The sequence below is a fragment of the Gavialis gangeticus genome, unplaced genomic scaffold (assembly GCF_001723915.1).
Source record: "Gavialis gangeticus isolate Ggan-Ray unplaced genomic scaffold, GavGan_comp1, whole genome shotgun sequence".
NCBI lineage: Eukaryota > Metazoa > Chordata > Crocodylia > Gavialidae > Gavialis > Gavialis gangeticus.
In genome coordinates, this window is record NW_017729000.1 from 34,820,128 (window position 1) to 34,847,800 (window position 27,673).

General features: G+C 45.6%; 1 protein-coding gene across 7 annotated transcripts in view; it reads left to right on the forward strand.

Annotated features, from left to right (window-relative positions):
• TENM2 (teneurin transmembrane protein 2) overlaps positions 1 to 27,673 on the forward strand; it is a 1,374,704-nt gene that overhangs the window by 1,145,795 nt on the left and 201,236 nt on the right. For all 7 annotated transcript variants that reach the window (XM_019506504.1, XM_019506506.1, XM_019506505.1 and 4 more), the window contains 2 exons: positions 3,067 to 3,189; positions 26,746 to 26,951. In XM_019506504.1, the coding sequence (XP_019362049.1) occupies positions 3,067 to 3,189; positions 26,746 to 26,951 (329 nt within the window). The remainder of the gene's footprint in view (positions 1 to 3,066; positions 3,190 to 26,745; positions 26,952 to 27,673) is intronic.

The following is a 27,673-nucleotide window of genomic DNA, read 5'->3' on the forward strand; positions in this document are numbered from 1 at the left end:
TGGCTTGGGTAGTCAAAAGCAGCTCCATTTGCTAGAAATAGTGAAAAACAGGGAATATGTGCCCAAGGTGCCAGAACCAAAAATTGTGGCTACTGCTTGCTTAGACCCAGGAAAGTTTAGAAAACACGGATCCAATACATGGATCCAAACAGAGATGCCTGATGGGGATTCATAAGGAGGAGCCATGCTGGACCCTAACAAACAGTAAAACATGTGGGTGACAAAGATAACTAAGTCACAGTGTTAATGTTCTCTTTGCTTTAGTGTTAAAAGAACCAAAATAGACTGTGGGACTGAGCTGAGGCTGACTGGGCTAAGGACATACCCTCAGCCAAATTTTACTGTGATGCATGTGCACACAACTCCTGAATGTATCCTATTGTTTCTAATTAGAAATGGGTTTATGCTTATTCCTTTGCTGCAGGCATTCTTGTTTGATTAATGGTACAAAAGGTTAATCATATAAATTTACCATCAGTGCTTTCTGAAGCAGGGGAGAATAGACCACTCCTTGCTTTCACAACTCAACTGCCTTTCAAATGCAGCAACATGCAATACAAACCTGGAGCTTTCCTACAGGTTCATATTACATATGATTTCCTTTACTGTATTGCTAGTAAAAGATGAACATACCCCCAGATTTCACACCATCTGACTTTCCTTATTGGAAGTTCATTGTAAATTTGAATGATGGAAAGATGGGACACGAAGGTAACTGTCATCTTAGTGTCTCTAGAGACCTATGTTTAGGGTGACCATATGTCCCAGTTTGGCTGGTACAGTCTCTGATTCCTTAGGCCAGTCCCAGCTGGTTGGTCAAAAGTCCTGGGCTGGAGTCTGGTGAGAAGGCGAAACAGCATGGTGTGTCGGGCAGGCGGGCAGGCAGGCAGGCATCACTACCACTGTGCAGGAGCAAGACACATGGACATATGGTTACCCTATCTAGATGCCATATCTGAGGTCCCTATATTCCTTGGTCCTGCACAGTGGTAGGAATGCCTGCCCAGCTACCTGCCTGGTCTCCATGCTGCTTTGCCTCCCCACTGGATTCCAGCCCAGGACTTTTGATCAATCGGTCAGGACCAGCCTATGGAATCCAGGACTGTCCTGGCCAAACCAGGACATATGGGCATCCTACCTCTGGTAGACATGCAAATCCCACCCCTCTTAGGACTGAACTCTAATCATTCAAACCAAATAATGAATGTATGATTAAAATACAGAGCAGTAGAATGTATTAATAAAATTTTGGTGCACTTGGAAGCAGATGGATCAGGATTTGTTTTAATGTCACATTAAGAAGATCTTTTTTTTAATTCCTTATTTGAATTTACCTGATGATTATAAATTAACAACTCTAATTCTCCTGAAAAGACCAGCTGTTCTTTATGATTTTTGGATTTTCTGTCATAAAAAAGGTTCTTACTTGAAGCAATAGATTTTCATCTCTTCAAGTTAGTGACCTACATTTAAAGTAACAATTGTAATAGAAAATTAGATGTAATTTTGAATGAAAACATTGGAAGCAAGGGCCATCTACACAAAAGGTGCTCTCCTTCCTCTTGACTGCCAGGGATCCTCCTGGCCCTTTGCCATGTGCAGCAAAGCAGTGATAGCTCACAGCTCCAAGGGGTTACCTACATATAAGTCAGGGAACACCTGAACGTTATTTGAACTGTACAAATAATGTTTCAGTTCATTTGCTTAACTGAAATGCTGAAAAAAATGGTTTGGGCTTGACTTTAATTTATTTTAACATTTTGGCATATTTGTGCAAGTGCCTCTCCCTGTCCAAGTCCTGTTGTATAAACCACTGGATTCATCTCTTCTTCTGTATGAAGTCCTGTATGGTTCAAAGATTTCTTCTTAATCTGCACTTTCAGCAGTCAGTCACACCTAAATGGATTCTATGCATTCAGAGATAATAGCACTATGAGCAGTTTCCTAAGCATTGCTAATTACAATTCCTGTGATAAATTTCTGTCTTTCCACCCCTATTTTAAATCTTTGAGCACTTTGCTTGGTGCACACTGTCAACCTGTTTATGAGCATTTTAATCCTGTTCCAGATGCTTGTAATTTGGTACGAAATATCCTTTGTACTCATTCAGATGTGACACTGCAGAATTGGGCACTTCAAAAGACAGCATAACTACAGTATTGGCATATTCTCCCCTCAAACAAACGTAAACCTCTCCTGCTCTATAGCAGTAGCTAACTGAAAGTGCTTTGCATGATTGTGTGTGTGCATTCTTGTGAATGACATTGGTGATGTTGGTGGACTGACAGACAACTAAATAAAAGCAGCCTTGTTGGCTGCTGAAGAACAGTAGGAAAAAAGAGTGAACCTCAGGGTTATTATATGATGGATGTATGGAGATTTATGCAGGTAGCTTCAGTTAATGCAAGGTGAAGACATGTATAAATCTCTATTGCTGCAGCAGAAGGATAGACCCCAAGTCCTTGCCAATCAGATAAGACCAACATTTAACACAAGGAATAAAAAAAGACTTTCAAGTTAGCTGTTTGGCACCATACAATCAAGAACAATATTAAGATGAAAGCTGTTTGTTGATAATATTCATCTAAATCTATGAAAATAAGCACTAAATCATCCAGTGAAGAAAACCCTGTTTGAAAACTAATCTGCAGCAGTGTATGTTAAATAAAATATAATTTTCATACCTTAGTATTTAGTTTGAAAACATGCCATCTCTTTTTGAGCTACTGTATTCAGAAATACATCTCATTTGGCGGAATATTTTCTCCTGTTTAATACATTAGGCCAATGTCTGTAAAAATGTTTGTCTCCATTTTTTTTAGTTCAGAGGAGGAATACATTTTGTCCTACCACTTTTTTGTTATTTACAGTTGATGGTAATTGAAAACATATACCCATGTCAAAGTAAGCCAGCCTCCTTTTTAGCACATTACTTTGGCCACTGGACAAGCAGTTTTTACAGTGTTTTCCTGAAGAGGTTCAATTGAAAATGGCTGCTGCCCCTCCCTTTGACATTTTAATCTGTGTTTTATATATTTATTTTTCATTACTTTGTGTCTCTTGCAGCAATGCATCTGCTCGGACTAAACTGGCAGCTACAGCCAGCAGATGGACACACCTTTAACAATGGGATAAGGACTGGATTGCCAGGAACTGATGATGTGGCAACAATGCCATCTGGAGGCAGAGGTGAGGTTACAGCTAAATCTTTTGCACGCTCAGGTCTTGGCAATTCAAGCCAAGCTTATCTCTCAGTTCAGCTCTTGATATATGTACTTCACTGGGGTGTGTGCAAAAACATTTATTCAGGGCCTCTTCTCAGCATTTCTGTTGCTTGCTAGATTCTGCAATAATTCTGTGTTGTTTCTTTGCCTGCATATAAACATCCCAATACCTTCCCTACCTGCATTCATTTATAAGAACATTTAGCTTCTGGAATCTGTGCTATTAAATAAAGACTGCACTATCAGAAGTAGAAAGCATCATAAATATGTGCTGATTTTTCAATGACCCCTATTTTGTGGTAGAGTCTGGATCTCCCAAAGAAAATCAGAAGCTGGACACAACATAGCATCATGGAGAGAAATACACTCGTCAGTCGGAAAAGGAAATCAAGAGAACTTTGGATGTTTTTACACAAGCTCTGGGAAAGCTGGGGGTGGGGGGGGTGTTGCTTTAATTGAAGTGTCTCTGAGAGCCACTCTAATTAAAGCTCCTAGAGTGTTTTGTGTATCAGCATCCCGTCACTTGAAAATGGCTGTGGGAGCACTATATCTAAAGCTCATCAAATGAGCTTTAGTTAAAGTGCCCTTGCTGCCATTTTGAAGCATGGGGATGCTGTTATACGAGATGCAGAGTCTGGCTGAAGTGTGGCAATTACCACGCTCCAGCAGACTCGATTGTAATTACAGCGTGTCGGAGCAGCCTTCCAGCTCGTACAGGATCCCTCTGGCTCCCACCTAAGTCCCAATCTCACCCTTAGACAGAACTCACTTTGAAGTTACTGGGAATGCTCCCTGAGGACAGCAGAATTTAACTCCTATTGAATATCCTTTCCTTTACTCAAGTGCAGGAAAGGATCTTGTTGGAGCCGTCTTGGCCCATATTTTTCAGGAGAGAAAACAGGTGCTGATTGAGGAGTGGGTGGGAGTGTAGCAATAGCCAGAACAAGACAAAGTACAGAATAGTAATAGTGTATTTGTTAATTAAGTAAAACAAAAATCAAGACAACTGAACTGTGTGCTAGCTTTTAACATTTTAAATTCAGAATCAAACTCACATCTCTTCCATTGCTTCATTGCTTAAGACTTTTTTGAGTGATGATTAGAATTATGGCGTCATAATAACAGGTCGCACTTGCTGTGTAGTGCACTTTGAATAATGAAAGCAATTAGCAGGAGAATGTCCTATGAGTTCAAAGCTGGGCAGAAAAACTGAGATACAAAGAGGCAAAGTGGCTTGTGTAAAGCCAGTGTTAGACAGTGAAGCGTGTTGGTTATGCACTGGGGCTGCTTGGCTCCCATGATATTTTATATGATAGCTCCTAGTGCTGAAATAGAGCACCTGAACACAAGGAATAGATGGATCTTGAACTTTGTATGACAGTAGGAAGGCAAGAGATCTCTGAGTTCAGTTATCTCCTCCATCACAGTTTTGTGGTAATTTTCAGACTGAACCTCTTTGTGCCTCAGTTTCTTTCTGTATTAAAAGGAACTGAACACCTTCAACTACTTCTGAATTCATGCACTTCTGGGAATCAGGCTCTAAGTAAAAGGAGAATTACTACTATATCGTATCTCTGATTTTTTTTCCAGTATGTGCATATGCAAGAGTATATTGTTCAAAAGGAACCCGAATGTCTTTGTTCATTCTAAACATTGTATAGACATTTTACAGAACATTAATAAAACCTTTGAAAAATATCTCACTTAGATAAATAGCCTTCCAGCATGAAATCCAGTGAATGACAGGTTGTATGAGTAAAATCAATGTCAGAAAGACAGACCTTGATAGCAACAAGGGTGTGAAAAGTTTTCCATCCCCCCCCCTCCACACACACACATTTATTCAATTTAAAGTTAATATTGCTGTGCCAGCAGTTTTTAAGAAGGCCTCTGGCAGCTTTTAACACAACAGCCATTTCAGGTCTAGCTTATCTGGCTGTGCAGAGTGACCTTTCATAATTGACACGACTCAGGATGAAGCCATTCTTTTCAAAACACTGGTCTTCTAAAGAAACCTTTAACCCTTAGAATAAAAATGGCCACTTAAGCACAAGCTGTGCCATCTCGGCAAGCAGGCCATTTAAAGACAGTGCCACTTCGGGGAAGAAAACAGATGATATTTCAAAGTGGTCTGCCTATATTTTTGCCTGTGGGCTAAACTCTCCTCTGAATAACAGCAGTGTAAATACAAAATAACGTAATTGCATCATGATATGACTGAAAACAAAATCCAGCCTTATGATAACAAAGTCATGATTTCTCTTGTTTGTACACTGTCACTCAGTGGAGCTTAGTGAAGTCTGAAAGTGCCTGGGTAAAAAGAACAGACAAGGAGCTGATCAGACAAGCTGATTTACAGCTGCAAGTATATGTACCGGATTGAAAACAGGGCAGGAAACACCCACTCTGGCACTGGGGTCACGGAGCTAATAATAAACTAGGGGATTTGGGGGAGAGGTAGAGAGACGCTTCATTTCTGCATGCAAGTAGCAAGGCAGGGCCTCTCCATAACACTCGAGAGCACCGCTGCCTTTGAGAGACTCAGCAAAGTGCACCTGGTTTAGTATGAGGAAGCTTGCTCAAGCATCAACTTGCAGAAGCTAGGAGTCTGCCCTGGAAAGTTTTGATGAAGCAATGACTAAGGGAGGGGACATTCAAAACCAATCTACAAATCTTTTAAGGCAATTAGTGCCACTGGTGAAGAGGTATTGTTAGTAAGTGAGTGTACGGTAAGACATAATTGAAATAATGGGATGAAATTAAAAAAGAGAAAATATTGATAAAATATCAGAAATAGCTTCTTGATACTGAGTTCTCTTAACCAGTAATGCAGTCCCCTAAGGGAATTGGTGGGAGCTTGGGGCAATTAAAACTAGACCCAGCAAAAAACTAATTAAGTATACATTAGGGAATAGTCCTGTGTTGGCAGGGAGACAGACTAGATGACTTAACAGATCTTTTTCATTGCTGTATTCTCTAAAACTATGCCAAGAATGTGTCTGAAATTTTAAAAATTCTTTAGATGCCAGACACACAACTCCCTAAAATGGGTGACCTGCCATGTGCCATTTCCTTCATAACTGTCAGAATATACTGTAAAAATCAACTTTAATCATTCCTCTCTAAGCAGGAGAGGTTTTAGATAAACACACTTGTATATTTTAGGATATGTCTATACATATTGTTTATACATACCCAAACTAGCTTTATATTAACCAGCTTGAGTACTTGTAGCAGCATAACAGTGGTAGCATGGAACTCAGCATGCATTGCAAAATCCTACTGAGAAGCTGAGTAAGTACTTCAGTGTAGACATACCTTTGAAGAAATCTCTCATTCTTTTGCCTTCTTGCAACATGTCTCCTGTGGTTCCCTGGTGACCTTATGATTTTCCTGTTTTGTATTACTCAAAGGTACTGATGAATGGCATAGTGCACTGGATTATAATTTTAAAAATAACGGTTATAAGTTGTATTACTTTATAATGGTACTGTACAAACACACAAGAGACAGTCTCTGCCTCAGGGAGCTTACAGCAGTGCTTCTCAACCAAGATGCCACAGCACCATGGGGTACAGTAAGATCCTTTTAAGGTTGCTGAACAATATTATCACTGTTAGATGTGCAAACACCTACAGATGATTCACAAGATAAACCCAGAGATTCAAATAGGAATCCAGAGTGGCAAAAACATTGTGATCTGTCATGGTGCTTCTGAGTTCTTTGCAACAGAATAATTGCTCAGAATTATTTTTCTGAGGCGAACAAATGAGTGAAAGCTAAGAGCTGGCATTTTCTGAGGGGTGGGTTGAGTCTGAGAGGTGCCTTGAGTCTAGTATCAAAACCAGCGGTTCTCAGTGTTTTTAGAGACAGATGACAAAAGTTGGGAGTGAATTGAGGCCCAAGAGATCAGCGTGGCCCATTATAAGAATAATGATAATTTGTTAATTGGAAACTGGGTCCTGACACTGAAAAGGGCCAGTGTTTGGATGAAGTGACTGGATCTAGGCTCAACTTTGCAAAAAAGTACATGAGATTTCAGCATAAATGAATCACAGTATTTGAATTATAAATAGATAAATAAGATTGAGTTGTTCATGACTAAATTATAAAGTATTATGAACAGACACAAATATTACATGCAAAGTTCAAAATCAGAGCTGCACATGAAACTCAGCAAAATGTTGAATCTTAGCCTGACAATCCCAAAGCTATATGCTAAGAATGGAACCTGGCTTTAAGGAGCCAGACCCAGTTTTTCCCCACTCCCCAAAAACATGGCAAATGTAATGGTTCAACACAAAAGGTAAAATTGCTGCTCCAGGACAGTTTTGTGTTGATTGAAAATGGAAACTAAAAAAACGAAACAGCAGAGGGATGGAAATGTACATGTATTGAAACCAAGGAAACTGCTTTCCTGGATCTACTTATCTTGGCTCCACTCCAGCCTCCCCCACCTTCCACCTGGAAGCCTCTGCCTTCTGGCCTGGGATCCTGAGGCTGTTCCTGCCTCCCTCCACTGGAGGGGAAATTAAGGAGGATTGCAGGTGATCACCCCAGTCCTCAGAGCCATGCCAGGCTGGCTTCTGCAGTCCCGGCACTGCAGCCAGAATGGCGATGGTGATGGGCAGGAAAGCGGGGAATGGCACCGGCAGGTGGTGGGGAAGTGGGAGCGAGTTGGCATAGGGGTGGTGCGCTAGGGCCAGCAATGCATCTGCTCAGACAGGGGCCCAGAGCAGGGTGGCAGGAGCACAGAACCAGGCTGGCAGGGGCCAGCTCCCTACTCTTCCTGCTGGTGCAGCCCGGCCTGGCTCCAGAACCCCTGCTGGCCTGGGCCCTGTGCTCCTGCCACCCTGCTCTGGACCCCCACTAGTGGTGGCCCCGGGGGACCAGCATGGGCCCCATGTTCCCACCCAGCTGTTGCTGCGCTCCTGCATGCCAACTGACTCTCATCCCTCCCCCACCTGCTGCCACCATTTCCCTGCTTTCCTGCCCGCCACCACCACTCCTCTCCACCCCCCCCCACCTGCTGCTCCAGCACCACATGGTTCCCAGCTGCAGCACTGGGACTGTAAAATGCAGCAGAAGCTGCCCTGGCCCCCATGATTCTCAGCTAGCTTTGTGCAGTGCCAGCTGGCCTGGGCTGGCTCCTGCTGCATCCTGTGGTCTTTGCCGTGCAGCTGGCATATGGTGCTGGAGCGGTGAGCAGGGGAGGATGAGGAACTGGCAGGAGAAGGGCAGCAATAGCAGATGGGGTGGGGGGAAAGTGACAGTGACCAGGAGCACAGGGTCTGTACTGGTGCCCCAGAGCCAGGAGTGGCAGGAGTGCAGTGCCTGGGCTAGGACGAGTGCTGGCAGGGACTCTGCCTGCCACGAGGGGCTATGGGCAAACCCTCCTCCTCCACACATGCCACTCAAGCCACAACACTCCGCAGCCACCCTCCCTCCACACACAGCCCCCCACAAACCCCATACGCACCCACACTCTACATATCCATCCATACACACACACACATGCTCCCCCACCCCACATACAAACACCCCACACCCACATGCCTATCCATGCACCCATAAATGGCATGCACACACCCACACCCTCCTTAACACCACATACACACACACCAACAGCCCCCAAAAACCTATACCCCCACAGCCCCCTACAATATACAAAAATAAGACTTCATTTTAAGCTATTTTACAATCACTCTATGTACACTACACAAACACATGTAAATCAGGAAAAATATATATTTTTTAATTCAGTTAATGAATGTTGTAATAGATATTTGATTTTTAGAATATAATTTAGTATTTTTCTGGTTCCAAGATGGCAAACCCCCTTGCTGAAAGGAGTGCTTTCAGGAGGCAAGGGAGGGACTTCTGGTGGCAAAGGTCAGGGGTAAGAGAGCAGGGCTTCCAGTCCCAAGATGATAACCAGGGGGCAGGGTACCTGCCAAGGGGTGGGGGTATGCTTGTGGTCCTCGACATCTTGCCAAAACTCAGTAAGCAGCCTTCCACGCAAAATAATTACCCACCCAGAATGTCCAGAGAAGAGCCACGCACATGATCAGAGGTCAGGAAAGCAGACCTTACAATGACAGGCTGAGAGCCATGGGGCTCTTTAGCCTGGAAAAGCGCAGGCTCAGGGGTGATCTGATGGCCACCTATAAGTTTATCAGGGATGACCACCAGTATCTGGGGAAATGTTTGTTCACCAGAGCGCCCCAAGGGATGATGAGGTCAAACAGTCATAAACTACTACAAGACTGTTTCAGGCTGGACATAAGGAAGAATTTCTTTACTGTCTGAGCCCCCCAGGTCTGGACTAGCCTGCCATCGGAGGTGGTTCAAGCACCTACATTGAACACCTTCAAGAGCAAATTGGATGCTTATCTTGCTGGGATCCTATGACCCCTATGACTTCCTGCCCTTTGGGCGGGGGGCTGGACTCGATGATCTTCGGAGGTCCCTTCCAGCCCTAAAGTCTATAAAATCTATGAAACCACTACTGTGCTATATCCAAGTAGACTAGGACCTGACTGTATTGCCTGAGACCCTGGTGCCACATCCTGGGTGTTTCTATATAAGACGCTACTGCGCAATGATTGCTGCACGTTTATTTAATACTTATATTAGCAAATACTAAACAAATGCGCAGTAAGTGGTAGGCCTGTGCAAAGCAGCTAGTATTCTCTTTGGATATGGATTCAGCTGATTTGGGGGACAATGATTCAAGTCAGTGATTTGAATCACTGTTCCTATTCAATTTGGCCGAATCTGATTCACAGATTCAGCTGCTGCCAAATCTCTGGATCGGCCAGGCCAGGCCCATCCCCCGCCTGCTCTCCCAGCCCAACAATGGCTGCCCCTCCCGCCCCAGCTCCCAGCACTTGTTAAAAAAAAAGCCTCGACTCAGCAGGTGCTGCTAGGCAGGGGGGGGGGCGATCCCCACTGCCCCATACTGTGTAGGGGGCTCTGCACGAGCTCCCTGAGCTCCCCCTGCACTGTCCCAGCCCCCCCATGGGTGCCCCGCCCAAGCCAGCTCTGGCCCTTTAAGGGAAAAACTCCCCAAATAAACCCCCAGATTCACTGCTCCTGCCGGCAGGGGGCGATCCCCACTGCCTCCCATTGCCCCACGCCACATGGGGGGCTCTGCATGAGCCCCCAAAGCCCTGAAGATGCTGGAGAAGCAGTGAGTCCTGGGGCTTTCCTCGGCTTTTTTTCTCTTAAAGGACCAGAGCTGGCCCGGGTGGGGCCCCCGGGGGAGGGGGCCAAGGGAGCAGGGGGTGTTGGGGGGCTTGTGGATGAGTCCTCCATGCAGTGTGGGGCAGTGGGGGGCAACAGGGATCACCCCCCCAGCAGCACCTGGTGAACACCAGGGCTTTTCTTTAAAGTACCGAGCTGGGGCAGGGGTGGGGCTGGGGGAGCAGGAGTGCTGGCAGGGGTCCCCCCCCATGGTCCCTTCCCCCTTTCCCCTGTCCCCTACTTACCAGCTTGGAGTAGGCTGCAGCTCCCTGTTGCAGCCACCAGGGACTGCCCAAATCATCAAAGCTCTCCGAATCTTTTGTGAAGGTTCGGAGAGCTTTGAATCAATTTGGACCATTTAACTGGTCCCCTGATTCGATTCAGATTTGGAGATTTGGCCACCGAATCGGGTCAAATCCTCTCCAAATTGAATCACCACCTGAAGCTTCTCACAGCCCTAGTAACTGGAGTTACTGTGCAGCAACATCTTATACTGTGCCAGCGACATCTTATAGGTGACGCTACTGTGCAGTAGCCTAATAATACTGCACAATAGCGGATTAGCACTGTCCATACTGTGATGTGCACAGTCAGCATCTCATGTAGATGCACCCCCTTTTAGGTATCCTCTGAGGCCTAGCCCTTTTTCTCCAATTCTACTCATTCTGTTGTGTAAGAAATACAGAACACCATCGTTCAGAAGATTTACATAGTCAAAAAAATTTTAGAGGGAGAAAAATAAATTAAAATGTGTGCCAATTAATTTCTATTGATTCCTTAAATGATAATCCTAAGAAGTTTATTAAAAGCCACCTCCATCCTTCTCATGCTTTGCTATACTTAATCATTTACTTTGGTCATGTTTTAATCAAGATACATCATGTTTTACCAAGTAGGTTAATCTTATTAAGTAGCTACTGTGGAGCTATATTGTGGGAGCTGTTTAAAATGCAAACAAGCAAAATTCTGTAATGTCTTCAGAAAAGTTCATATTCCATGTTCCAGATTTGGATGTATATTTGTTAGGCACTGTAAATTGTATGATTAGATGATTGTAGTGAAAAGAAAACATTTGACTAATGCAGTAGAAAGGATAGGGTTTTGGGGTGTATTTGTGTCATTAGTTAGTTTATTTAGTGCAATTTGGTTATCCATGCTTTAACAGAAGAGAAGATTGAGCTGGAGGTACTGCAGAAATTACTTATGACATAGAGCATATCTCTTCTTTGGTTAAACATGAGGACCTAATAAATCTTAATTACATCTGCAATGAAATGATTTACTTCTGAAATCTTCTGAAAAGATTGTGCCTCAGCGTACAGTATCTGCCAGAGCTTGGAGATGATTTTTAAATATAGTAGGGGATTAGTAGACTCTAAACTGTTAGCGTCCAGCCATGATTTGCTACAGCCAAAGCCTTGGGAGGTGGCCCTAAGCAGAGGTTTGCTTTGCAGGATTTCTTCCTTCCCATGTACAGGAAGGTGGTTAAAAAATTTCATAGGTCCATGTTCCTGACTAGCTTCTTTAGATCAGGACTTCAGGCTCCCTTGCTATTCCCTTTAAACAGACCAGAGATTTATGTTCATTCTTTGGCAGATTACCCATAGACTTAGTGATGGGTGGAATAATGCACATTCCTTGACACTGAACAAGCCTTACCCTATCCCGTATTTAACTCAGGAGCATGGAGGTACAGGGAGTTAAACTGGATTCTGCAGAGGTGATTGAATCACTCTTTTGTTCTTTGCACAGACACATGTACACACAAGGGTTACCTCCATATGTAGCTGCAGGAGATATGATCCTGCTTCTTTTGTAATAGAGCTCCCTAAAACTTGTGTAAATGCAGCTAATCATGACCCTGGAAGCGTGGCTTGACAAAACAAAACTCACTGGTATAGCAGTATCCTTTCTGTCACAGGAGTTCAGGTTGTGTCATTTCAGCATCTCTAAGTTAAACATTTGTTTTCTGAGCTTTTACTGTGAAACAGCCGTGAAAATTCATGTTACATCTGGAGCAAATTTCTTGTACACAATTGGAAAAATACAGATTTTCTAGATGGATTTTGGGACGCTATGGACACACCTACACATTCAATTAATGTTATATGGATTTACTGTGAAGTAATTTACTGCGAAGTAAACCAGCCCTGGGCAGCCATCTACACATGCAGCCATTGAAAGCAGATTTGCTCCTCATGGCAATAGCTTACTTCAGTCCTCATTCAGCCCTGCTCTGCCTCCCTGCAGCAGACAGGGGGAGCTGGATGTTCCAGCCACAGCTGTCTGGGGGCCAGGGCACTTTAAAGGGCAGCCCTGTGTGGTGCTCCTTGGCCACCTGCATTTCTGGTTTGGAGTAGTCTGCAGCATTCTAGCACAGACTTTTACAACTCTGTCACCAGAGCCTGTGCCCACCGTGTGATGGCTGCTGCAGGTCTAGGCCCCAGGAGTGATGACCGACACCTTAGGCTTTTGCTTGCCACCCTGCTCAGTGCACTTCACCACCATGGTGACCACCACCTGGTCCCAGGCAATCTTGGTCCTGTCTATCCCCTCATGCCATGCGGCTGTGTTGCCAAGCTCACTGCTGCAGCCAAGTCCAACCCTGGCCCCTGTGCTGACAACAACCAGCCCCTGGCTCATCACCCAGACCCCCACAGGAATGCCAATAAGACCTATGTGGATGCTGCCATTATTTCCATCCACAAGCTCCTGGGGCTCCCACGCTGCTGCCTGTCGACCCACCTGGCCAGTCAGGACTGGTGGCTGCACATCATCCAGCATACCTGGGATGACAAGCAGTGCCTGGATTCATTCTGGGTGACCCAGGCCAAGTCTCAGGAGCTCCTCAACCTGCTCCATCTACACCTGGAGCAGCAGGTCACCACCATGTGGCTGCCCTTCCCTGTAGAGACCCAGCTGGCCATTGCTGTGCTCAAGTTGGGCATGCCCTCCAACCTGTGCTATGTTGGCTATGTCTTCAGCGTGGGCAAGTAGACTTCTGTGAAGGGCATCTCGGAGGTTTGTCCAGGATGTGCTGAGGCACACAGTGCTCTGGATCCACAACCCCCTGGTGGGGTTTCAAACCCTGGGCTTCCCCCAGTACATCAGGGCCTTGGACGAGACTCACATCCCCATCACATGCCTGCCCCATGATGACCACCTGTACTACACCTGGCAAGGCTTCCACTCAGTGGAGCTGCCAGTTGTGGTGCACCACCAGGGTGCCTTCACCAGCATCAGTGCTGGCTGGGCTGGCAGCACCCACAATGCCTGCATCTTCTAGAACTGCACCCTGCTAGCCCTGGTGGAAAGTGGTCGCTCATGCCAGACCTCCACCTGGTGTGAGATGATGGTCCCTCATTGGGGACCCCACCTACCCACTTCTTCCCTGGCTCATATAGCCCTACACTGGGCAGCTGGACTGCCCACCAGGCACATTTCAACACTGCCTGGGCTGGACCCATGTGCTGATAGAGTGCACCTTCAACTACCAGAAGGGACACTGGTGCACCTTAACTGCTTGCCTCGAGGTCATCGAGGCCAACATACCCCATGTCATCGTCATAGGCTGTGTAAAATCTGCAAGGCCTAGGGGGCAGCTCTTCCACGAGGCTTGGGTGGAGGAGGCCTAGTAGGCAAATGATACCTGGCAGAAGGAGTACCAGCTGTGGTGGCAGCAATACCAACAAGGCCTCCTCCCACAGAGGCCCTGGGAGAGCTGCACACCTGGCAGTGGGGGCCAGGGCATTGGGTGCTGGTGGATAACCTGCTCCTGAACCCCCTGCTGTAGGCCACATGGACAACTGGCCATGGATCCCACCTCCATTGTGCACCCCAGCACCATGCTCACAGCATACAGTTTTCAGCAAAAGTCTTTATTTCCTTCCCCAAACACAGACCCTGTCCCCACTCCCTCCCAAACCCATCTTTCCCTTCCCAAACCACAGACCCCCATCACCAATAAAACACCCCCTTCCCTCTGTAGACTATGTACATTCTGCTCTGTGTGCCATCCTGGGGCGGGGGACAGTGGAGTGGAGGTTGACTTGTAGTGGTGGTTGACATGTTGTCTTCAGCTGTTGGGAGTAGGAATGCATTGCGTAGGCATGGATACCCCTCCAGGTGGCAGAAAATGCAGGGGGAAGCACAGACTTGCCCACCACTCCACTGAAGCTCAGTGTCCCCGTGCCATGTTCTTGGGTGTACCTGGGGCACCTTGGCAATCAGCAGCAGCAGGGCATAGAGGATCAGGCACCACCCTACAGGGTGGAGCCTGGGGACACATGCTCACCACCACGGCCTCTGGCTGCACCACCATGGGTGCACACACCGTGGTGAGGCAGGTGGTCAGGGGGGCTTAGCCAGGGTGAGGGCAGCTGCTGCTCTGCCAGCACAGCTGGTTTCTCCTCATGCAGCCTGGGGCCAGGGCCAACAGGGCCAGTGCATGATGCTGGCCCCACTGCAGACAGCTTCTGGGTAGGGGCTGCATAGAACCTGGGTGAGCAGGAAGGGGGGCCCAGCCTGGAGGGCTGGCTGGCAGGAAACACAGGCAGAAGGCACTGGCTACTGGCGACTGCTGCACCTCAGCCCAAGCCCACTGGGGGCCTGTGGCTTAGCAGCAGGCAGTTGTCAGGTAGTAGACAGGGCTAGGACAGGATGAAGAAGACTGCCACCCAGAGGTCCTCCTCCATGGCCTCCACTCTCCTGGCCACCATGGCAGTCTACTGCTCCTGAGCCTCCAGCATCCTCTTGAAGAGGGCGATATGTCGCCCCTGGCTGGCCATGCAGGAGCTCACTCTGGGGAGGAGCTGGAGTTCATCAGGGTGGATGGTGCCATCCCTTGTTGGCCTACTGGGTTATGTGTTACTGGTACACTGTCTGGTCGCACCTGCACTCCTGCATGTGGCCCACCAGAGTGTCATAGATGTGGGCGTTGGAGCACACACCCTGGGCAAACTGGCTCTGGACCTCAGTGTCATCCCACAGTGCCATGAGGTCTGTGGTTTTATCCTGGGACCAGTTAGGCCCCCCAGGATGCAGCATGTGGCATCAGGGAAGTTGCCAGCGTGACTCCCTCGACGGCCCTCAGGGGTTGCTGGGTGCTGCCAGACTTGGGCAGGTGCCTGCAGCACAGGAGCACCACACAAGGCAGGCAGGCACATGGTGGGGCTAGCCTGGAGGACAGCACCAAGCGTCTGTGCTGGCTGCTGTGGCTGGAACAAGGCTGCAGGACCCAGTGGCCAGAGGCTGGCAGCAGGTGGCACAGGACCCAGAGTCACCACAGAGTTTTATACGCCAGACTGGGGCAGGCAAAGAGCCAGCCCAGCCCTGGGTCTGGAGAAGCTCTGAGCCCCATGGCCCTGGGGCTAGCCTGAGGCTTCCCCCCGGTGGTGGCACTAACTGGGAGTAAATTTGTGCAGTAACTAAGGCAGGTAGCAAATTAACTGTGAAGTAGACTAATTTACTGTGCAGTTTCTTTAAGTGTCTGCACATGTAGATGGTGATACTACCGCACAGTAAGTTAGTCTTCTGCTCAATAAAGCACCTCATGTAGACACACTCTGTTTTATTTAACGTCCAGGTCCACTTGGAGGTACAATTCATATGAATGTAAACTTGCATTGTACTAATGTACATATGCTGAAAGACTTGTGAGGGGAAAAAAAGATTTCTGAATCAAATTAAAAATGGACTCTGCCCCTTTCAGAAGAGACAAAGGCTGGCCAAATTAGGAGTCAGCTACATCTTAGGACAATGCAAAGCTAGTATTCAAAATCATATTAATTTTTACATTCAGTCCTTGTGGCATAAATCTCAGTTCAGTGCACCTGTATATTGGGTAGTGGCCTTCTCGCAAACTCTACCCAATACCAAATAACTAATCTTGACCATTTAAACACAAACAAGTAGCAACAGAAAAAGGAAGGTAAATCATAAGAACAGGGAGGGAAGGTGGAGCTGAGACTTGGAGAGATGGAGAAACCCCCAAAAAAGTGTTCCAAACTGCAGGATCAACAAAGGAGAAGATCCTTTCACCATCCGCAGTGATATTTATTGCCTGGAATTACTGCAACTCCACATCAGCCAGATTTGTATGGTAAATAATTACAGATTTTTTAGAATTCATGTTCTACCAGATAAATGACCCATGTTTCAGTAGCAGCATCAAAGCAAACATTTTCAGAGGTGTGCAATGTAAAATCAGCTACTCTCACATCACAATTATTTCCTATTCGAGCATGCAGAGAGTGCTGTAGAATCTCAGATGTTGCCTGTGGGTCAATCCTGACCTTTCAACTACTGTGTGGAATAGGAAAGTCTAAATGACACGTGTTTTCAGATCAGACCCAACCCCACCTTAATAGCTCACTTTTAATCAATATTAGTCTGCATTTTAACCAACTCATACAATATATTTCTACAGTAGCTATTTAATAAGATTAACCTTCTTGGCAAAACATGGTGTATCTTGATTAAAACATGACCAAAGTAAATGATTCAGTCTTAGCAGAGATACTAATTTGTGAAGAGGAAAATTGGGTAAACGACAAACCAACATTGATCCCCAGTTCAAGGCTGAGGCACACCAATGGGATGATTCATGAAGCTTGCACTGCTGCTGCCATATTGCAGCCTTCAGGACTGTCAAATTGGCACTTTCAGTGAGCATTAAAATAGACTTTAAAAATGCACATAGCAAAATAGTAATTTAACTGCGTAAATAATACACCTTTAAAAATGGATAAGTGTTATTTAGTCAATAACAAGCTTATATTTACAGGTGCTTAAATACATGTTTGACTGAGAGATTGGAATGGCTCCCCTGGGCAAGAAGAAATATGCTTTTAAAACTCCCTTTATAAAGATTTATAAAAAGAGAAAATCACACTAAAAATGTTGAAATAATTGTGGGATTGTGATAAACAGACAAGCTCCAAGACAGCCATTAGTCTGGAGTATCATTAATTCATGCCATTAGGGCTTACTTGTCCACAATGGTCTGAGTTCTTTGGCCAGCCTTACTTCTCAGTTTCTTCCAAGTTTCTTTCAGTTTTGTCATGTCTATAACTTTACTTAAATACACTTGATGGTCTTTGACTGTGATCTGCAGCAGTCCATCAAAATGGAAAGTCATTTAAAAATAGAAGAAGGAAAAGGAGTGAGTCACAAGGAGGAACACACTTTTACTGCATTAGGGTTGAAGTCCAAATAAGTTACATTATGAAAAAATTATAATTATAAAGTTTACTTAGAAATTCTCTAGAACATGCAGAAGAGACACAGCTTCTAAGTGGGGCCATTGGTACAAAATAAACTACTGAAGATTTAAAGAGTGGATATAAAATTGGGGGTTGGGTGACACCCAATTGTACTTGAGTCCTAAAAGTAAAGTAAACCTGATTAATCCTTAGTAATCCAGTTACTGAAAGGTTCGGGAGTCTAATCACCTTTGCCTCTTAGGCTGGATACAGACATTCAGGAAGGTTAGATCTAGTTAAAAATGGCCACCTGATTTAAGGTAAGTAGGGATGGGGGGGGACTAGTGGGGTGGCATTGAGGGATTAAGAGAGGGTAAGCAAACTCCCAGGGTGGGGATTGATTGGGGGGGTCCATGTGGGAATCAGAGGGCAGATGAGGTCTGCGGGGAGGATAGAAAGGGGCGAGTAGAATCCATTGGAAGGATCGGGGGGTGGAGGGCAGGTGGGGTCCACAGGGGATTCAGGAGGCCAGCAGCGTCTGTGAAGGGATTGGGGGGGCAAGCAGCATCCTTGGGGTGGTTGGTGGGTTCTGGGAGGGTTTGGCTGTCTTCCCCATGGCCCAGGATCAGGGGCTATTTTTAGTTCCCTGGTTCCCTCCCACTCAAACAACCCCTCCCTCCCATCCTGCCTTCCCCTTCCTCCACTGGGGCTTACTTCCTTGGTTCCTGGCATCTCTAACCACTGGTAAAACCATCACTGAGAGTGGCTTGTGCGATGATCAGCTTGTGGGACTTATTCGTCTGATTCAGTTAACCTATAAGATGTACCTCTACCTTGCTTTTGCCCCCTCGGTATTCCATGTTACATTTTGCAGGAGCTAGATTTACTTTCTAATGGATCCGAGTTGGGGTAAAAAGGACATGGGAACCCTGTTTTTCCCTTGGGTATTTCTAATATTACTGCTTTGCTTGTTTCAATCACCATTTGAGAAGGAACCAGAAGAGTCCAAAGCAGTAATATTAGAATTACTGGTACTATTACACTTGAAGGCAAAACAGGATTTCAAATGATTTGCCCCTTCCGTGTCCTTCTTCCCCAATTTGGAAGTGTCCATTACAAAGTAAATGGACCTCAGCATAAGCCGATTGGAGGATCTTAAGAGAACATTTCAAAAAACAGAGGAAAACAAAACTAACCATTAAGAGATGTTCTGTTTCACAGATAGATAGGTGGGAACAAAAATCATGCAGGAATTCTTTCAGCAAAGCCAGGGGTAGAACCCCGAGCTCTTCCCTCCCAGTTTTGTGCCCTGACCACAAGTTTTATTTATTCAGCACTAAAAGGAAAAGGCCATATTGCAGCAGCTTCACCTTTATGAAATTAACATCTATTTGCATCAGTAGCAATGAGAAGAATGCACTGCTTTCCTACAAATAGCTCATATTTACGTAGCTCAGTAGGCACAAATATTAATCATTTACTTGCACCTGCTGCAGTTATTTTTGGGGAACAGGATTCAATAATATATGATCTCTGGGGATTTAAAAGCCTTGGGTACTTGCTGGACTCAAACCTTTCTGAGAAAGATCATTAAATTTGCAAACACAAAACTTATTATAATAAAGCAATTTTTAAAATGAAAGTTATTGCAGCATTACCAATTTAAAAGCATTAAAAATACACCATGCTGTCTGTAGCAGTATTGACTTATATCTTTACATCTAGAAATGGGACTAGGCATGTCTGGGGACACAGAGCACCAGGACCTATGTAAGCCGTTCACTCCCTGTGGGCTGGGAACAGAGAGCAACTGTAGGGTGGAAGGAACCGAGGAGGTCATCTACCTCATCCCCTGGATCTAAGGGAGGGTCAAGTATACAAAGTCCCTTCAGGACTTTGTCTAACCTCTTCTTAAAACTTCCTAATGCCTAGAGACCTTAGGAGTGACACAGCTCCCTTCCTCCCGGCCACTGCTTAATGCTGAGGCAGTGCAGCAGGTGAGTCTGCAGTAAGAAGCTGGGTCACTTTGCATGGTAGGGTCAAATAAAAGTGGTGATTCTAAAAGGCCTTCGTCCTGCAACTCTCCAAGAGAAGCTGCTCTTGTCTGAGCAGCTTCATTGTACGGATATAACGAGGGTTGAAATTGTCATGAACTCAGCACACTCAAGTCCACGGGCAGATTGGTTTTTTGCCTAATGAGTGGAGCATGCACTAACATTTAAGCTAACAACTACCAAACTCTACTACCAAACAAAATGAAGAGCCTTTTGTCTTAATAAAATTTTGAATGAAAGAGACTTGTTTTTTATGTTTACCAGTAATAAAATAATTTTCCAATAGGGGAGAAGTACTGGAGCACTGAGGCCAAAGCATTCCCTTTTCTGTCTTGATATCTAACAAGTTTACCTCATTTCAGCTGACCAGATAGGTTTTTGGTGCTAGTAAACGTTGAAAATAAACCCTTTTCACTTGGAAATGCAAAGCACAATTTCCCAAAGAAAAAAAAAATAAAAATAAGGTTAAGACTAAATTCAGTGAAAAGTGTTAAAACTGGAGCCTCAGTGGGAGGTTTATCCTTTATTAGTAGTAGTAATTAAATTTATTTGCAAAGTTACAACTTAAGGGCATATAGACTTAGCAGACTGGTAAGTAAATGTAATTAGCAGAAGTCATTGATGGTTCAAAACCATAATTGTTTTCTATTTTTTATTGTGGCGTCTGTGCGCTGTGTTAATAGACAGTGAAGTAGTAACCTGCAGGAGAGATCGTGGTCGTCTTGTAGTTCAAATGGGCACTGAACTAGCTAGCCACTCTGGTTGCAAATAGGAATTAGGTGTAATGGCTGAAGTCATATTCAAAATTCAATTTATTTGCTGTAGATAAAAATATGTGATACAGAATGATCTGTTAAGCAGATGTATGTGGAAAATCATTTTCATTCCTGTTAAATTTTAAACATAGTCTAACAAGATTTCACTTTTATAGCTTGTTTTGTGGTATACTTTTCCATTTTTGAGTTTAGATGAAACATAGTAACATTTTCAGAACTGATTAGCAAGTAATGGGCTATAAGGATTAGAGTCATTTTCTGTGACCTTTCTTGTTTATTGCTTGAAATATTAGAGATCTACTACCAAAATGTGCAACAACTCTATATGGGCACTCCTCCATAGAGGTATGTAATCTGACCATACTTAAAACCTGATCAATAAAATACTGCCTTTTGAAAAGGCTGGAGATCTAGTTTCAGGGTGTTTAATGAACCACCCAAAACTGTCATTTCCTAAATGTTTTCTTAGGAGAACAGACAGCCATGTAATAGTTCCCTTGCTGGGAGCAACAAGAAGAAAAAGGGTGCTGGGGGTAACAAGAAGAAACACGGGATTCTCTCATAATCTGACACCTGTCTGGGTTCCAGACCCAGCATCCATAATACAATGTATAGTTTTCAAACATAAGCTGTGAGATGTAAATGACACCCTTACCTCTGCTCAAATCACTCTAAGTCTTCCATCAGCTGCAGTGGCTTTTGCATCATTACTTGCATCTTGAGGGAAAGTTCCAGACTGAAAAAAAATGCAAACAATTGTGCAATTAACACTGCCTGATGAATCAGAATACTTGGAAGCTGCGCAGTCCTGCTCATGTGACTCTTTATCCTCATTCCTCATGTTTTGGTCACATTAAAAATATGTAGCTTCCACCTCCTTCCCTCTGTCCCTGGGATCCCAGTGAGGGTCTACCTGTCTGGGGTGGAGCAGCCCCTATCAGGCTTTCCCCCTGCCGCTCAAGCAGCAGGGAGGCATGGCCAGCCGCATTGGCAGCCTAAAGCAAATGGGGGGAGGGAGGAGGGTTTAATCCCCCCTGTTCCTCCCCTATCCCACTGGCATGGCCCCAGCTGCAGTATGGGGTGCAGCTGCCTCTGTCAGGGTCCCCCCCCCTCACTGCTCCAGTGGCAGGGGCAGGGGTGTGGCCAGCTTGTGGCCTGCATGGTGAAGGGGGCAGGGAGGGGGTTTATTTCCCCCTCCATCCCCTCTCCCACCGGGGTACTGCAGTCGGGGTCTGCCAGCCCCAGCCTCTGCCACTCAAACCTGGCCACGCAGACCCCAGCTGGGGTTCCTCAAGGGGAGGGGGGAATAAACCCTGTCCCTGCCCCTTCACCTCAGGGGACCATGCTGGCTAGCATCTGGCTATGCCCCGAAACCTGCCACCCAGATGGGGCCACAGTCCCTGACATGGTGTCCCGGAGAACACAAGCCTCTTCCTGGGGTGGGGGGAGGGGGCTGTGGTGTGAATGGGAGCAGGGCAGGCAGAGCTGCTGGAGCCTGCATGCTAGGGGAGGATTGGGAGGCTATGGCCACCCCAAAATTCTCCATAGCCACACCTCTGAGCCCCACCACTGCCACTCACCCTGTGTAGGCTGCAGCAGCTCTGTAGGCCAGGGCAGCATAGGGGTTTAAACCTCTCCCCAGTCATCCTCAGGTCTGCTGGGGCCTGGCCACACACCCTCGCTAAGCTTAGTTTCCCCGCACCCGGCCACTGTGGAAAGGAAGGGAGGGTTCGCTCTAGCGCTCCTTGGCTTCTGGTCTGAGTCACTGCTGGCATTTGCCTGCATTTCTGGAATCAAAAGTGAATGTTTATTCACTTGCAAATCAGTTCAGGCTACACAGGTTAGACTGACTTGCAAAGACTGAATTAATTCAGGCTTAGGCTTTTTGAATGTCTGTACTTAGCCCTAAAGTTCTTCCTGGAAAGGGCACTAAAGCACTGCCTATTAAGCACATCTGCTTTTGCAATGACATTTGGAAATTTTTATTTTCAGTTTTAATTTTCACTGCTTGTGAAAAACAAGCTTCTGCCTGTTAAGTTACTGAATAATTTGAGGCTACTTGAGGAACAGATTCAGTAGAGCATTTAACTACCTGCATTCAGTTTGCAATAGACTATTTACAGGAGATACAATTTGCAGAAATTTGAAGTTCACCTTTTATCCCTGCAACTTAAAACAGAAGTATAAGCTAGTTTTGAAAGCTGATCACTGGAAGTCCTCAGCTTTTATGTTCACTTCCTGTCTCTTCCACTGATTTTGAGTGAGATTGGACAAACTATTTAATATTTCTGTATTTAGTGTTCTCACATGTATAATTAAAGTGATGCTGATGGAACTGCAGTCCTGTGAGACCTTAATTCATTAATGTGTACACTTTAAGATTCTCTGCTGAAAGACTAGGGAGGTGAAAATTGTTGTTGATATATCAGGAATACTTACGGTGATGTGTCATTCAGGGATGGCTACATGGTAGGGCTGTGTGAAGCTTTGGTAACTGATTTGATTCGGGGGAAATTTGGCTCAATTTGGTGGCTGAATCTCCAAATCCAAATTGAATCAGGAGACCAATTAAGAGGTCCAAATCAAATCAGAAGCCTCCAAATCAGTTCAGAAAAGATACAGCGCCACTTCAGAGATTCAGCCATAGACTAAACAGGCAGCAGTCCTCACCACGCTGCACACAGCTGCCTCCAGCTGGTAAGTTTGTTGTGGTGGGCAGAGGTGGGAGGGAATGGCATGGGGAGGGAGGGATTGGGGCTGGGGCTAGGGCAAGCTGCCCAGCCAGGGGGTGGCGGGGTGTGGGCCCAGGAAGAGGGGGGGGAGTATGCAGCACGTGAGTGCGGCAGTGCTGGGAGCAGGGGCAATGCCTTCTGTAGCTTGCCCAGCTGGGGTGGGGTGGGGGGCATGATATAAGCACAGTTTGCTCTGGGCAGAGGGGGCAAACAGCAGCAGGGCATAGCCCCCACTCCCAGTGCTGCCATGCCTGCATCCCACGCCCCCCGCGCTCCCCCGGCTGGGCAAGTGGCAGCAGCGCCCCACCCCACCCCAGCTAGGGAAGAGGTGGCAGTGCCCTCATCCCATGCCCTCCTGCCCCAGCTGGGCAAGCAGCAACAGGGCATAGCCCCCGCTTCCAGCACTGCCACGCCCGTGTCCCACGTCACCCCCCCTGCTCCCCTCCCTGAGTCCTGTGCCGCCCCAGCTGGGCAACTTGTCCGAGCCCCATCCCCAATCCCTTCCTCCCCCATTCCCCTTTCCTCCCCCCTCCACCCACCACAACAGACTTACCAGCTGGAGGCAGCTGTGTCCAGTGCGGTGAGGACTGCTGACTGTTTAGTATATGACTCCGAAGTGGCGCCAAATCTTTGGATCCAATTCAGCCAAATCAAGTGAGGACAGTGATTCAAATCTTGGAATCAAATCACTGTCCCTCCGAATCAGCTGAATCCAAATCCGAAGTGAATACTGGCCACTTCACACAGGCCTACTACATGGGTACCTTGTTGGACATTATATTAATTCTTTGTGTTCCATTTGTAGCCCGTACATTCTTGCACTTCCCTTTCCTTTTTCACTTACTGTTGAAGACCTGTTAACCTAGCAATTCAGACACAACTTATTTAAACTCCTGCTTAAAGATTAGCAACTCTTAGTCAAAGCATTCCTTTGTTAGTTTAAAATGTGTAAATATACTGTATTTCCTTGCATACCACACCCCCCCAAATAAGAGAGGCACCTAGTTTTTGGAAAGTGAAGTGCAGGGAAAAAAAGATTTTTCAAGGCATGGCCTGGAACTGGCTTTTTCAGGGAGAGGTATTGCTGCAAGCTGGCTATCAGCTTCTTTCTTGAACAGCAAACAGGAGAGGTGATGTCTAGTGTTAACCTTTTCACACCTGCTCTCAAACTGGCACCTGCTCAGTCAAAAACTGTTGTCAAATAGAGTGTCTATGAAAGGGTTAACACTGGACTTCATCTCTTCTCCTTGCTGCCTGAGAAAGAAGCTGGCACTGGTGTCTCAGTGTTTTATTCCTTCATGCATCTGTATGTGAGCACACATGGCAGTATCTTTAAGAGGTAATATCTTTAACAGCAAATGTTAGTGCCAGAAGTATAGGTAATGTGGAGTTTAAAATTTAAATCATGCTGTAATGCATACGTAATGCATGTTATGAAAACAGAGTAGACGCTTTGGTACTTACCTGCCACGATTGAGTGCAGTTACATGCCATGCTGTTATGTCCTGTTATGTCCATAAAGTCATTCACTGTTGTACAGGGATCCTTTCCAGACATATATTCTTTTGAAAGTAATGTTTACACTGGGGCAGAAAATAGCTGTGCTTCTAGTGGATATGAACAGTATCACTGTATTTAGCCATATCCAAGATGACTTTGAATTTAAGATGAACCACCAATAATTAGATTCTGTATATGGAAAATGTATAAATTTGTATACTTTTCCATGTATAGAATCTAATTATTCAGAGGTCATCTGAAATTCATTCCCCACACCAGAGTAGTGGGAAAAGCCACAAGACAGGCAGGGAAGAGAGGCAGTGAGAGGCAGAGGTTGTAGGGAGCAGGGGCTGTGGAAAGTGGGGAAAGCAGCACAGAAGCACAGGGGGACCCCACCGCTTGTCCTCCCTGCAGCCTCTGCCCCCCACTGCAGCCTCTGTCTGCTCTCCTCAACCCTGCAGCATCCTTTGCTCTCCTGCAACTTCTGCCCCCAGATGCTTCCTGTCAAAAATGGCTCTGGTGCTGACTCCTTCCCTTCCCAGGCACAGAAAACATGCAAGCTCTGGCTCATGCCTGGTCAAGCACAGATGTCCTGCATCTGGAGCTGCTGCTGCCACAGCTGCAGGGTCCAGGGCTTGCATGTGCTTGGTGCCCAGGAGGGCATGGAGCTGGAGCTGGAGCTGGAGCTGTGACTGAGAGAAGGAACAGGGAGAGGGGTAGATGGAGTTGGGTGCAAGCAGCTGCTGCAGCTCTGACACTGGCCCTGATCTGGATTTGGAGATGCAGCGTCTTGCCCCCTCTGCCTTGTACTTATATCCAAGACAAAGGGCTTTTCTTCCTCATGTTGAATTGTGGCTGGGGGTGGGGAACACAACTCATCTTGGAATCAAGTAAATATGGAAACTTTATGTTTCAAATACCCATTAGCTAGAAGCGATGGTGACATCAGGAGGTGGTCTTAGATGCTTGTGAGCATAATGGATGTTCTTTGTAGTTCTCTGATCTTATCTGATGTATTTTAAAAACTTGAAATACATTCATCACTGTGTACCAAGCTTCATCATGCACAAAATCAAATATCAGTTTGTGCCTGAGATGAACTGCATTACTAACAGTCTCTCCCTTCCCTCCCCATGATTAAGACCAAAAAAGGCCATGAAAAAAGTCCAAAGTAGATGGAAAAGTAAACCAAGTGCCCACACCTTCTAACTGAAATGTTGCTGCATTGTGTTCTTGCAGGCTAATGATTTCAGGCATAGAAAGCCAGACACAGGCTTCCAGAAAAGTTCTACCTCCTGGCTTCAGTAATTCATGTCTAGGGACCATCAGCAAGTGTATTTTACCTGATCATATATTGTTACATAAGGGAAAGAACCCAGGTAACCAGAACCTAAGTTAAACAGGGCTTAAAAGCTAATACTTAAGTTATAACAATTTCTCTTTCTCAAGAAGTTAGAGCAGACAGTTAGAGCTATCAAACAGTTCTCTCTCCTTATTCAGGCTTTACATTTTTATATGTTTTGTTTGTTTGTGAAAAGGGACTATTGGACTGGGTTAGGATATTAAACATGACTAATAAAAGTCAGTGATATTGGACTGAAATTACCCCTTTAACTTGTCTTCATAATCATTTTCATATCCTGGTCACCTTCAAGTTATGGCTGAAAAGAGCACAAGGAGCTTTGTATGTGCTTAACTGGCACTCTGCCCTTATTATATTTGATCAGTAAAGAGCAATCATAGAATTAAAAAGCGGAAGAGCTGCACACAAGATTTCAGATACCCTAGGGAATGAGTTTATAGCTTTAAAACCTTGGGGCCAAATTCTTACAAGCCTGTTGAAAGCAATGATATTGCATCCATGCAAATGAAGGGAAGTCTTATAAAAAGAGAGAGATTTGTTTTAAAAAGTAATATTGCCTCAGCAGTTCATCATAAATGGTGTTCATTCCTGAAAATGTCTGTCTTTCAATTAAAGTATCACCTAATTAATATTTATTTCTGTCTTCTAGGACCTTGGGTTACTAGAAACAGCAGCATAGACAGTGGGGAGGCAGAGGTTGGACGCAGAGTCACCCAGGAAGTACCACCAGGTGTATTTTGGAGGTCTCAGATCCACATCAGCCAGCCACAGTTCCTCAAGTTCAACATTTCCTTAGGGAAGGATGCTCTTTTTGGTGTTTATATAAGAAGAGGACTTCCACCATCACATGCCCAGGTACTGCATGAATATACTTAGCAGGCTTAAAAGTCAAAAGCTAAATATATTACTGATCTAATGGAAAGTAATTGATGTGAGTGTGACTTTGATTTTTAAAACAAGTTTCCTGGGTTCTGTGCCTCATGGATGTAGTTTGATTTATAAGTGGGGCATCTATTGTGTGAAACTGTTCCATGGCCTCCAAGGGTTTACTTGCTTGGGACCACCAAGTCCTCGTCTGGTCTCTGAAAGCTTTCCACTCTGAGACCCCTTGCCTTTCAGTCTCTCACCTTCCCCAGTTTTCCATGGCCCTGACTCAAGGAGCTAGCTTCCAGTTTCACCCTGAGAGAGGGGCTTCACCTTCTGTTGGGGTAGGGACCAAGTGCAACCCAAAGTTACAAGCGGCACAGCAGAGAGTCTCTTCCATAAAGGCATTTATGGGGGCAAAGGCGGCCCAGCCAGAGGTTCTCTTAACCCCTTTGGATCCCCTGTCCAACCTGCACAGCCAAGAGCACCCACAGAGATTCTCCCTTCTCTCGCTCGCCCCAAAATTTTTCTGACTCCAGAGATCCCAGACCTGCCAAAATACTTTTTCCATTGCTCTCCCATTGTCATGCTTATCTCCCTTGGACACCTTCTGGGTGTTATGCATGATATGTCAACAAGCCATTCAGAATTTGCTACTGCTAAAGGTGCATCTTGTCTCCTCCTGCCAGTCCTGGCATTCAACCTCTTCTTTT